Source organism: Coenobita brevimanus, chromosome 90 (assembly GCF_032717465.1).
Source record: "Coenobita brevimanus isolate Jiangsu-jjx chromosome 90, ASM3271746v2, whole genome shotgun sequence".
Classification (NCBI taxonomy): Eukaryota; Metazoa; Arthropoda; class Malacostraca; order Decapoda; family Coenobitidae; genus Coenobita; species Coenobita brevimanus.
In genome coordinates, this window is record NC_137043.1 from 34882409 (window position 1) to 34896798 (window position 14390).

The 14390-nt window shown below is 41.9% G+C and overlaps 1 protein-coding gene across 1 annotated transcript in view; it reads left to right on the forward strand.

The window, feature by feature from the left end:
* The first annotated feature begins 727 nt into the window (after positions 1-727).
* Positions 728-14390, forward strand: part of LOC145411521 (transcription initiation factor TFIID subunit 4-like) — a 72270-nt gene continuing 58607 nt past the window's right edge. The window contains exons 1-2 of the mRNA XM_080281533.1: positions 728-1507; positions 14060-14257. Of these exons, the coding sequence (XP_080137659.1) occupies positions 728-1507; positions 14060-14257 (978 nt within the window). The remainder of the gene's footprint in view (positions 1508-14059; positions 14258-14390) is intronic.

The window sequence follows — 14390 nt, forward strand, 5'->3', positions numbered from 1 at the left end:
CATTATCAGTCCCGTCTGAGAACTGATACCTTTATAAAGTAAACTTTTCACAGATTGTAATTTACTCCGTTAACGTTTGTCAAAATATATTACGAATCCAGGCTCCTCAGTGTGAGTCACTCCAGTGTCGACGAATATTCAGTACCCTAAAGTTTTAAACAAAAGGAGAAGCATATGGCACAGAATATTTAGCCATCTGTAAATCAGAATTCAGTTCTCGTAACTCCAGTACCACCGGCCAGCTGTACACAGGCAAGGATCCCAAGCGCTTACAGGATAATGATGAAAATAACCATGGGTGTTGAAGTGTGAGAGGAGAGAGGGAGGCGAGGCGTGGGGAGGCGTCGGGAGACAGACAGCTCCTGCGCAGGGCTGGGACGATGAGGTGTGGGTGTCCATGGAGGGGGTGGGTGTCCTTGTTAGGGGTGCCAGGGGCCCTGGTGTTATAAGGGAAGGGTGCACGGGAGCTCAAAGAGGGGGCAGGGGTTGGGTGGTTGGGCTGTTGTGGTGTGGGTGCTCGGAAGAACCAAGCTGTCTTGGGACTAGGGTTGTATGGAGGGACTAGACTATCTCTAGGTGGGAGGTGCAGGGATGTACTTGGGTCCCCTGGTACCCCCCGTGCCGCGATTGTCACTTGTTGGGTGGCGGGGCTTATGGGAGTGACGTCAGGCGACTCGGCGCATGCGCTCCTCAGTGTTGGGGTGAAGCTGGGACGGCTAAGACTAAGATGGCGACCAGTAACAGCCTGGACGAGGTGTTGAGTACAGACGTAGATCCCAGTGCTGTCACCGCCATTGTAGGGTCCCTTGAGACCCAGTTAGCTGCATCAGCAAAAACCGCAGCAAATCAGCCAGTGAATGGCAGTGCTAATGGAGGGATAACTAATAAGGAAGCAGTGCTAGTGGAAGGCAGAACAAACGGCGGTAAAATAGGGGTGAAGGGCCCGGCGGTGAAGTCTAGTGCAGTGGTCTCGGGGAAGGTTGTGTGTGGCGTGGGTGGTACAAGCGGGTCCCAGCAGGCGCCAGGGGGCCCGGGGGCGCTGCAGATTGGCAGGAGCGGCGGCGCCACCCAACAGGGGGGCAGGGAAGCCGCTCTCGCCACTACAAGGGGCGCCGCGGGCGTCAAGCCGGTGTATGGGGCGGCCCCCACGCCCATGACAGGCGCCCAAGGCACACAGGTGGTGAACGGGGGAGTCAGTGGAGCAGGCACGGGGGCGGCGCCCCAGGGGAGCCTGCAGACCCAGCTAGCCCTCAAGGGACTGACCAAGGTGGTGACAGCGGCTGGGTCAGCAGGCCAGACGGCAGTCATCATGTCCAAACCAGGCACCGTGACTGCCGTGCCCACCACTGGCACCCCTGGTACTGTGTCGCTCCCGCAGGGCATGCAGATTATGACTATGAGGCCTGGGCAGCCCATCAAGACCGCACAGGGAACCATTGCTCCCAGAATGATCCTTAACCAGACCCAGGTCCTCAGTCCAGCAGGCATCAGGCCTGGTCAGCCAGGGGTGGGTCATAGTTTGGGCGTTAGCCCCATACAACCATACTCATCTTCATTCCATGCAGGACAGTAACAGCAGCAGCACACTGACCCATACAGCTTGCCACAAATCTCAACAGCCTTTCACTGTTTTGAAGGGAATCATGGCATATTGTTTACAGTCCTCACCCATGACACCTGGCAGCCACTGTTGACATTCACAGTCACTGAACCTTCATCCCACACTTCCCTCATGCCATATACATACCTCATTTTCCTGATCATCACAGCCCCATAGATGTACACTGTATCTGTATCTTTCTGGTTATTAGTAAGTGAAACATTCAGTGTTCATTTGTGGTAAATACTGCTGCTTGTGTATGTTTGGCATGATGGTTCTGTAGGCTGTACAACATTCATTTTCTGTTCAGCCATGTACTTAAAGTATTTTGATGTAGACTTTACCATCTTTTAGATTATTGCATACTGAAATGTTAGTTTGATGGTATTTGGGGAGATATTCCTACATGTCATGCCAGTTTTCTGGTGTTGCGATTTCATTTCAGCTGGTAATTCTTTTTATGGGATGTGCTGTAGTTTTTTTTTTTTTTTTTTTTTTTTTTTTTTTTAAATGGGATGTTTGATGTTTTGAACCACTGAATACTGGTAGGGCTTGACGACAGGAGGGAAGTTATGGGGTAAAACAAAAGTCATGAAAGCCACATCATTCCTAACCAGACAACGTAGGTAAGTTAGGTTGGGTTCATTTGCTTTTCCTCTACCAAATAGTATTTTTTGTCTTTCCAGGGCAAAAAGTGTACAAATGCGGCATCTAGCATCATTCTTTATATTGAAACCATTGAAATTCTTAAAAAAGAGAAGAGTTACCGTTTGTTAGATTATTATTATTTAATGGGCAGAATTGCTTAGCCCCTTTAATAAATTTTTTGCTTTCTGGCAAACACGAGTTTTGCAGATAAAGCAAGGTTTCGCTGATGTTTTTAGTTATTACAGTAGTTTGATTTTTGCTCTCAGTTATTGTAGAAATGTTTCATTACCAAAATCAGTGGAATAAAAAAAAAATGTGGGTTTACTAACTTGGGAGGGTAGACCCCCGTCCATGGTATTAACTAGCCAGATTGTCACCAAACCTAACCTGGAAAAGCAACATACTGTACCGTAGGAAGAGTGGTGGTTTTGGTTCTCTGAGCAACCGAGAAATAAGTATATACCGGTATCTCCTGTTTGATATGACACCCTTGTATATTCTGATTGCCTACATTTCTTTTATTACTACTTTTTAAAGCAAATGTTAAAAGAAAAAGGGTTTCCTGTTGTTGAGAGAAACTTATAGAAAATAAAAAGAGAAAAAGCATTCTCTGTTTGCATGTGAGTAGAAAAAAAAAAAAATCACCCCTACAGTTTGGTGATGTAAGGTATATTATATTTATTTTTTATTTTTTGACAGAGGTGGTGACTGGTATCTCCATAATTATGGTACCAGATTAAGTTTTGTTACAGTAGATGAAATTCTGTGGAGTTCCACCGAGTAATGCCTAATGCACTAAAATCAGAACCAAGGTAATAGAAAAAGAATAATGAATGTGAGGAACCTGGCATCTTCAGAGTTCTTCCGTTGAGCACCTCACATTATTTTTATGATGATTCTCTAGAGGAACTGTGAGGGCAAAAAATAAAGCTGTAGTCTGACCTCCATTTACAATACTCAGGATATCAGTTATGACTTGTTTGGTATTACCCCATGGATAGCCTCATATGTTGCACCAGATATACCGGTATGTGCAGGTAGATATGGTATATAACGTTGCATCCATTTAAAACTCCAGTTATCATACTTGATGCTCAGTGGAATATAGGTCAGTCAGATTTATCAAGAAAAGTCCACATTAGCTACTGTAGTTCATTATTCTATCCCCCCACCCCTGTTTGTAATCCTTGCAATTAACTCATTAGCCTGAATACGGCATTTATATTTTCTTTAGGCTAATGCCAGAATACAGGCAGTCCTTAATATATGACTGCTTTTTTTTTTTTTTTTCCAGTAAATTATGCATAAAATTTTGCCTACTGTATTTAAAGTTCCATTGCTGTGTGGTACCTGTGAAGCTTGATAAATTGAAGATAGCATGAAAAAAAAAAAAAAAAAAAAAGAGAGAGAGAGATTGAATGACATTTCTTAAGAATTACTGTAGGTCTAACAACTTTTCTCCACTCACTAAAGTTGCTTTTGAAGATTTTATCTTTATTTTTACTCCAATCTTAAACCAGAAGTATCGTGCGATATACCCTGAACGGTATGTTACCTCAAGGTTGCATTTTGCCACTACATATCCTGGACTTGAAGTGAAAACAGACTGAATGTTGTGTGCCCTTGGAATGTAAAGTAAACAACAGATAGGCCTACCATAGCTGAAAGGCACCGAGTGTTTGAATCATGGTTATTATGGAAGATACCATATTTACTCTTAACCCATAAATTAAACTCAAAAGCATCAACTTGCATACTTTATTTTTTTTTTTTTTTTTTTTTTTTTTTTTTTTTTTTTTTTAAGGATGTTTCTCATGCTTAAGCTTGTTTGTGCTTTTATTTCATACCGTACTCATATCTAGTACAGTACTACACAACCAATCAAGTATAGTGTAAATATTAAAGTGAATAAAATGCAGCCAAACAGTATGACCTCTAAATTTAATAAATGCTGCTGAGATTTTGTTTGTTGTAGCTATGAATTAGTTAAGATCTTTTGTGAGTACTATAGCTGCCCATACCTTCCAAACAGTTTTGGGTTTTTACCTTACCAAGATCAGGGTCAAAGGTTGTGATTTTTGGTTAGGGAACTTTTGGCTCAAATTCAGTTATTTTCATACCATAGAAGACTCTTGTGTTCAGTCTGAAAAAATATTGGATCATGCAGCAAAACCTTGTTGTAAAATGTGCAATAATAAAATTGAACTTTAGAGGCAGGTCATTTTGAAATGGTGATCATGCCCTTGTAACGCCTTCACTAGGTAAGCTGCAACAAGAAACTGAAAGACATTGTACGGTACAACTCTCAATTCTAAATACAGTAAACCCGTCATAAGTCAGACTGTATGGGGCTCTAGGGTACTGTAGTTTGACTTACCAAATTTTCCGACTTCTGGTAACTGGAAATAATTACAGGCTTCACCAAACCCCGTTTCAGAGGTCTGGCACCAGGTGGACTAGCATCGCTCAGCCTCGATTAAATATTTTTGCGGGGTTTTAAAGACCTGTGAAATTGCACCTAATACTAAGTTTATAATAATATTGCTGTTTATTGGAATATTTTTTCCTGTTCAATCAAGTGCAACTATATACATGTAAAGAAAGTATAACCAGGCTTTCAGAGAATCTTAGCGTGGGGACTAAAATAGTGTGCTGTCTGTTTACATATATTTGAATAAATCGTGTGCAGTGAGTAAAAGGAGATTACCTTCAGGACTTCTGATGTGTGTGTTTTAGCATGCTTTAAAGAAGTAAGTAGTTCTGTTGAAAATAATGTTCTGAACGAATGCGTGGTTGGTGAATCAGCCATATTCTATCTATCTATCTATAGCCCGACGCCCTAATCCCACAAAGGGTGGCCGCAGACAAAACGCTTCCAAGTCGCTCTGTCACCCACCATTTGACTACCCTCCCCCCAACTCACCCCCCCTCCCTCCCTCATATACCTCTCAACTCCATCCCTCCACCTCATCCTCGGTCTACCTCTCCCTTTCCCTCCCTCCACCTCACCTACATACACCCTCTTAGTCAGTCTTTCATTCTCCATTCTCTTCACATGTCCAAACCACCTCAGTGTATTTCTCCTGATCTTCCCAACCACATCCACATCCACCCCACAGCTTTCCTTCACTTCTTCATTCGTCAACCTGTCACTCCACATGCTCCTCTCAAGTAACTCATTTCCACTGCTCTCACTCTTGACTTGTTCCCCTCTTGCAAGGTCCATGCCTCGCTTCCATACGTCAGGGTAGGGATCACAATACTATCATGCAGTGACATCTTAACTTCCATACTCATCTCCCTATTTCTTATCACATGCTTTCAGCGTACCAACAACCTTCCTTCCCTGCTGTACTCTTTCACGCACTTCATCCCCCAAAGTTCCATCCTTACTCATCACACTACCCAAGTACTTGAATGCACTCACATTCTCCATATCCTCACCATCCAACCTCACTGCACACTCTGTGACTTCATTTCTCTCAAACAATCGGCAGTGTGGTACAACACTATAATCATAACAGAGTACGAGGAGTTGAAGTGTAAATTTACTAAACTGTGCAGTGGAGCCAGGGAATTGTGTTAGACTTCGGTTACTAAGATGACCAAGATGTCCAGCAGGTCCGTATTGTTAGGAAGCATATCGAAAGGTGCTGCTAAATATGCGGCTACACATCTATTTTCGTTTGTGTCTACTAACGAATGACAAATATTTTAATCACTGTTATCTTGCTTTATGGATGGTTCTAGTAAAATTGCCTAGGTTTTGTATGTTATGCTTACAGAGATGAGTAAACTGATGAAAGCTGAGTTTACAAAATGACACTTATAATACATTACATATAATCAAAGGGCTCCCATATTGTAATTTCTTTATAGTATATCATGCCATCTAGGTAGTTTGATGAGTAAAATATGTTTTGAGGTGTTTTACTTTGTGTCAAAATTAAAAAGAAATTACGCACTGACTACTTTTTCAGTGCTTATCCCGCATCAGAGTTGCGCGACGGAAGCGAACCTAGTGGCAGATTGAAACAGGATCTGGTGAAGTCTCTAATTGCAAAAAATATTTATATATTACCCCCCTCAGTAATCACAAATTACCAGTACATGTGATTACTTGTTTAGTAGCTAACACTAAACTAAAGAAGCATTTATAAAGTGATAAAGATAAACAACAAAAACAGTTCAGTGCATGTTATAGGCTAGGCTAGGATAGAAGGTTGCATAGGCCTATGTGGAGGGAAGCAACAGTCACCTAATTACGAAAAGTTCTGCATTCATTTACTTCTCTTTACAATCAGTTAAACCATATTGTAACACTTGGAATATAGTAAACTAAAATGTAGCTAGCAGTTGGAATATAAGAAACTAAAATGTAACCCCTTGAATAAACACTAAGTTACACCTCAGTCAGAGGTCGACTTGCCGGAAATTCCATCTTCTGCAGGGTCATCTTATCGCGCTTGTGCTGTACTTGGTTCCAAAGGCTTTGCATGAGACAGAATAATTTGGAAAGTGGAATCACAGTGATAAATGCAAAAATCCTATTAGTCTATAGTACTGTGAACTGTAAATACAGTATACTGTAGTGAAGTACGGTACCTTACACTTGTAATTTATCATATGTTTATACACATGTCTACAAAGAACTTTGTTTTCAAACATGCCATGATTTTGTGAGGACATGTGATAACACTCCTCTTTGCCTTTTTTTTTGGGGGGGGGGGGGTAGGGGGGATTGGATGTTTGGATTAGGTAGCTAGTTTGTACACTGTTCCTAATCAGGATTATATGAATATGAGAGCTACACAGGTCATTACGGAGCAGGGTCCATCCCACCCCTGTAACTATATGTTGCACCACCCCTGACCAGAGAGAGACAAAACATTAGCTAAATATCCTAACAATGCAGCATACCTGAACATCCCTACTCATCCACCTAGCACTATGCTTCAAAAGCATTCAAATACTTATCCACCACAATCATGCAAACCTCCAGCCAAGCAAAAACCTTCATGAACCCCCATCAGACATTCATCCCTCAGAAACTGCCTTCCCCTGCGAGATGCATAAAGTATGCACCTGTTCATGCTGTGATGTGACCATCACCCGCCCCTGCTTTGGTACCAAAACAAACTGCAAGTCAGGCAGTCTACTATGCCCTCACTATAATGCAACCCCCCCCCCCCATCCCTACCCCTCCCACCACCACAACCAGAAACATAATTATTTACCTCATGCACCTCACTTTCAACATAAATACGTGCTTTGGGCATCCAAATAGGCTAAGGGCCATCACCCATCAGGCCAAAAAAGGCCATTATAGGTCATGCCAAAATTTCACTGGAAGTAATGGAAAAAAAGAGATCTATATGTTGCAGGCTAACCATCTGCATTGCCTACCAGGCCACAGCAGGGTTAATCTGGCCCTGAACATAGGCATAATCATGAAAAATAAATAAATACCATCCATCAGCCAATCCTACATTTCCCCATGAGGAGCGTAGTAGCCCGGGGTTAGGCAAGTTGGTCCTGACATTTAGGCCTAAGATGAGAGTGACCAGCCTCACTCATCCCTGAGTGGCATTACATGAGCAGTAAATCCCAACCATCCCTTGGATATAAACCTTCACTGGCCCAGTCCGATTGGAGCACCTTAATTACCCACTAAACCACCAGGTGCCATAATTTGGTTATATGGTTACCGCCCAGCATAGTAAACGGTTTCCTGGTGTACAGGAAGCCATTTGGCTTGTCACTCAGTGTAGTGTCACCCATAGGTAGAAGGAAGAGGAAAGAATAAAGGAAAGAAAGACAAAAGAGGGAGTGTAAAGTCACCCATAGGCAGAAGGACGAGGAAAGATTGAAGGAAAGAAAGAAATACCGTAAATATATAAAACTGATGCACCCAGTTTCTTGCAACCAACTGGGTTATCCTTATGAGCTTGGGGCCACACCACCACCTCCCTCAGCCCTGTGCTGTATGGTACAGTAGTTCATGAGGACAGGCCTCTAGTAGCTAGTGAAGAGTTAAATTCACTGTGCCTGGGGAAGTCTTTTTCACCTTACTTTTGTCATCTGATGATTTTATGGAGCTTTGGATATACTTTTTGAAATGGAGGGGGGGGGGAAATATAGCCTTACTACACCCTGTCAGTATGGGGAACCTTTCCTAAATTGACTACAATTGTCAGGTGGTAGTAAGGTTTATAGGAATTGACATACATTGCAGGTGCGCTCTCTCTCTCTCTCTCTCTCTCTCTCTCTCTCTCTCTCTCTCTCTCCCTCAGTGTGCTGGCCACTATGCAATAATTGCATCTGCAGTCACAAAGTAAAGCACTTAGGGGGATCATATACATACCTGTAGCTAAGCATCACAGTCCCCCCTTTTGACTTTGGGCTTTGATCCCCCCCCCCCACACACACACAGGTTTAATGACTTGTTTTACCAGTGGTTTTCAGTCATGGTTGCAGATTTGGTGCAGTTCAGTTCAGTAGTTTTTCCATAATGTTGGTAAGAGATGGGGGGGGGGAAAGGGAGAGAGAGAAAGACTTAACATCCTTAGCAGAATGAACTGAGAGGCATTGATAAGAAATTGAAAGAGATAAAGTGAGACTTTATCAAACTCATTATGGCTTATTAATGTTCCATACTGCTGGCTTAGCCCAGTATCTCTTAATTATACAGTATGGTACCATAGCTACTGTAACTTACGGTATATAACTTTTCTGTTTTACTGCAGCTGCCACCAAACAGTTGATTGCAGACTGCTGGAAGAGCACAGCCTGGTCACCAAAGTGGATATCCAGGAATCAGTCATGAGGGATGCATTGTATTGTAACCCTTTCATGGCAACTTAAATTTTCCCTGTCTGTATTTTAGTCTGATTACAGGTTCTGTTATAATTTCATTTTGAAGGGGTACCTTGTCATCTTTTAAGGTTAAGGTAATATTTGTGTGTAATCATTAGTATATATATAGCTTATTGTTCATACTGTTGGAAAATGGCTATTTTGGGCTTTTGAGTATGACAGCTGATTTTTAGATTTTCTTGTTCCCCCTCTGTACTTCTAGGATACTGATATCCTTTTCTACTAGTTGTCACCCCCCCCCCTCTCTCTCTCACACACACACATACACACACACACAGTAGCTATAGCTGTATCTTGTTTTGTCAGATGTATAACTCTCTTCATATTCCATTAACTGTAGTACCAGCAGCTTAATACACAAATGCATTTTCATATAAGAATGGGAGAGGGGAATGGCTAGAGAAAGAACCAACTATATATAGGCTGTAGAACTTAAGCACTTTCCAGTTTTTTCCCTCCACCTCATGCTTATCCACTTTTTTGATTGAACTTGTTACTCATACCAGTATTGTAACTTGAAACTGCTGACTGTAGGAACAGATTAAAGGTTGTTATAACCTATAACTTACCATATGCACCTAGGAGGAAAATATGCAAACGAAAAAAACAAGCAGTAAAGAATTTTTTCTATAGAAAGATGAGGAGAATGGTGGCTGAACGGGGAGATGTTGACAGAAGTGTTAATGAACAGCACAGAGCCCTCAAGAGCAACCTTTTGAGAGTTACTGTGGTAGTTCAGTATGTGAATGGACAAGAGGCACCCAAGACATAAAGTAACTTGGTGGTGGAGTGAGGGTGTAGAAGCTGCAGTTAAGGAGAAAAGAAGGTTTTTCTGGAAATGGAAGAAGGGTGGTAACAAAGAGGAACACTTGGCTGCCAAACGTACGGCTAGCAGTGAGGTTTACAGGGAGAAGTCGAAATCTCAGAGACTTCTTCTTGATATCGTAACCTAAATAGTGTGGAAAGGAAGAATATATTTAAGGTGGCAAATCAGGTCGAGTCTGGCATAAATCTTTAATTTCCAAACTGCCCTCTTACAGTTTTTATCCTTCCATCTGTGCCTTCATATATAGTTTCCTTTCTGGTTGTTCAGTAGCTGTTGTTGTAGACGGCCATCGTTCTTCTAGATCTATCAACAGTGGTGTTCCTTAGGGCTCTGTCCTATCACCAACTCTCTTTCTTTTATTCATCAATGATCTAAGCTGTACATCTAACCCCGTCCACTCGTACGCTGATGATTCCACCCTTCACCTTTCCATTCGGTTCCCGCAACGTCCATCTTAGCAGTTACAGTACTTCAACAGACAAGGGATGAGGCTATGACACACCTAATGTCTGGCTTGGCTCATATCTCTGACTGGGGTAAAAATAATTTGGTTGTTTTTCATACATCAAAGACTCAGTTCTTACACCTATCAATCCACAGGTATACCCACTAATGTTTAATAATACAATGAGTCCTTGAAATACGAAAACTCGAAGTACGAATGTCCAATGGTACGAAAGCGATAAATGTAGGACAAATTCCACAGTACGAAAGTATCTGTCTCGATGGTATGAAAAACGATACAAGAGGAAATACGAAAAATTCATAATAGGTGCGCTGCACAGTGCCGCGTTCGCTTGCGGCGAGAAAACGAACTATCCCCTTTCTGGTAAACACATTTTTGCGTGCTTCCCAGTTGTCATGTCCATCTACTCCTCTCAGCTTTGCTGTACGGTACACTGTTTTTCGCTGTTCTTCACCTTTTCGTATTTTCACCATGCCTCCCAAGCGCCCTGCATCATCTCCAGCATCTGGGGAACCAGGTGCAAAGAAGAAACAGCACTGCACTCTCACTCTTGAGAGGAAATTGGAGATAATAAGACACCACAAGGAGGGGCAGGGAGTCTCTGAGATTGGGCAAGCTTTAGGCCTTGCACCATCAACAGTTGGGACTGTGACGAAGAAAAAGGAAATGTACAAGAAGATGGCCACCTCCTTCTCTTCATCTTCAGCTGCCTGCAAGCCACGAGGACCCGCAGCTTTCGCATGGACTTAGCACCATACCAACGACATGAATCTCCAGCTGCAGCACAGGTCTATATTTAACTATACAATATACAATACTACAGTAATTAGTTGTATGTTTTATTTTTTTATGTCTGTACATTAGTATAGTGCTGTATATGTGTATTGCATACTTCTAAATAGGAGGGGCAAAGTTTTAGTGGGGGGTCCAATGGGGTCCTGGAATGCATCCCCCCCCCCCTTTATATGTATATTTCAGTGGGGAAAATTGTTCCAATATACGAAATTTCGGATTACAAAATTTTTTTTTGGTCCCTATCCCTTTCGTATTTCGAGGACTCACTATATTCAGCTTAATCTTGCATCATCCTTTGAACATGCCTGGGGTTTCATTCAACAACTTCCCATCTACTCCATATATTCTTAACACTTTCCACAATCCTTGTCTATCCACCCTGTCATATGCTTTCTCCAAATCCATGAAAGCCGCATACAACTTCTTTCCCTTCTCTAGAAACTTTTCCACTAAAGATCTAAGAATGAATGTCTGATCTACACAACCTCTTCCCTTCCTAAAGCCTCCCTGTTCTTCTCCAACTAATTTCTCTGTTCTTTCTCTAACTCTGTCAATAAGTATCCTACCATACACTTTTCCTGTTATACTAAGAAGACAAATGCCCCTATGATTACCACACACTTCTTTTTCCCCTTTTCCTTTGTACAAGGGAATAATTATACCTGACTTCCAATCCTCCGGGACTCTACCTTCCTCCCAGGCCAATCTGCACATCTTCCACATCCATTCTACTACTATCTCTCCCCCATGCTTCAGCATTTCACCACACACTCCATCAATTCCTGGGGCTTTCCCCGATTTAACTTTCTTCATTGCTTCCACAACTTCTATCCTACTGATTTCTTCCTGTCTTCTCACCCCCCTCCTGCTCCCAGCCATTCCCCAGCCACTTATACTCGCATTACTTCCATCCTCTCTCTCTCTCTCTAATTATTTTATAATGTTGTGGGTAGATATTACCCATCCACCAGGGTGGCCAACCACTCCTCTCACGTTCAAACTCAGCCAACATACACTGGTACCATTTTCACTAATTTGTTTATACTCATTTTTCCCATGTGACTGCTATGTACTTTATATATTTTTTACCTAGCTAATATTTACATATTTTCCAGTATTTTTCCTTTTTTTACTTCTTCAAACTGCCAGCCAACTTTATTCACCTTAGGGGATAATTCATTTTGTGAAATTTGAGCATCCATTATACAATCCTCTGAGTAGCAACTGTACTATATAGCAATAGTTGTAACATTTTAAAATTATTTTTTATGACACCAGGTTTTGGGATATAACCATGTGTGATATCTACCAAAATATGAATTAAAAATGCACTCCACATTTGTATGGATGTGAGACTATGGCTTGGCATGAAAATGAAAAGTCAAGAGTAAGAGCAGTGGAAGTGGGAATGCTGAGGAATCTATGTGTAGTACAGAGAGTGGATAGGATATGAAATAATGTGATTCATGAAAGATGTGGAGCAAGGAAGTCTGTGGACACCAGAATCAAAGAGAGTGTAGCCTACAGAGATGGTGTGGTCATGTGGAGAGAATGGATGACGATAGAGTGGTGAAAAAGATATATCTGAGTGAATTTGAAGGAGGGAGGGGGCGAGGTAGACCAAGAAGAGAATGGAGGGTTATGGTGGATGAGTGTGTGAGTAAGAGAGGTATCGAAGTTGGTGAGGCTAAGGGACTGACAAGACACTGAATTGGATGGATGAATTGTGTGCAGAGAAGAGCATGACCAGGGATTTGGCACCCCTTTTTTAATGTGACAGTGGTTGGATTGGTTCAATCAGATAGGTACCGGGTATATGTAAAGCTACAGATTTTTTTTTTTTTTTTTTTTTTTTTTTTTTTTATGGAGCCAGGATTGTGAGAGCTTGAATGATGAGTGAATTGAAGTGTGGCCCATTGAATTGGGGAAATTTTGACTGTCTGGACATTGCCCCTCACCCTGCCCTAGGGTGGGAAAGGAAGTCCAGGTGGTGATCAATAGATAGATAGATATTGTGGTAGTTGGGGATAGCTACCATACTGGTACCATACTCACTTGAAATAGTGCTGCCTTTAGGTGACTGCATTGAATAGCAAGCCAGATGGTTTCTTGTAAACCTGGAAACATTTACTATGTTGGGTGGTAACCATACAACCTAAATGATGCCTGGTGGTTTAGAGGGTTCAGGTGCTGCAACCAGAATAACCCTGTAAGGTTTTACAAATGGCCAAGTGAGGCTGGTCACATTGTACCGGTAAATACTGTATTAGAATTGAGTGGATTAGCCCCATCGTATTGCTCAGTTACTGATGGAGTAAAAAGGATTGGATGATAGAATGCTGTATATAATAATAAATTTATTAAACAAGGCTCTCTCTCTCTCTCTCTCCATGCCCTCCCCTAGATGATCATATTATGGTATGGAATTTGAAAGTACGGTACTGTATCGCAAAATATATATCGTATGGTACTGTATGTGGTGCATACACCTCCCAGGAAAGAATTTTGGTGTAGCGTCCAGTACCAATACTTTAACATTTTGCTGTTAATTACTACTGTATGTATTGTTTCACTGTCAGCATTTTAATATTCAGTATTGCAGGTTATGGCCTCACCTGGTATACTGTGTATCTACATATATTTTAATTCCTGTTGATAGTTTGCTAGCATAGAATCTTCAGCATTTTAATATTCAGTATTGCAGGTTATGGCCTCACCTGGTATACTGTGTATCTACATATATTTTAATTCCTGTTGATAGTTTGCTAGCATAGAATCTCATTATTTTATTCAACTTGTGTCCAGTGTGTTTATTAGGATGTTTAATTTAATACCGTATGTTTTACAGCAGATCACCTTAGGACCACTGCAGGGACTTCCCCCAGGGGCTCAGGGCCATTTGTTGGTGAAGACAGAAAATGGGCAACTGCAACTTCTTCGTGTTAACACTGCAGCCACTCCAGGCCAGCTACCAGCCAATGTCACAACCACCACCACCCTCCAACAGGCACCTAATGCCACTACATATAGATTCCAGCCACCACAAGTGAGTAACTACACCAGCTGTTGCTGCTGGTTGTGTGTTATGGCTCTGAAAACCGGTGTGTATGTGTTTATGGAACTGATACTATGCAACAAAGACTATCATGCTGTTACATTCTAAGGCACTTTGGGAGACC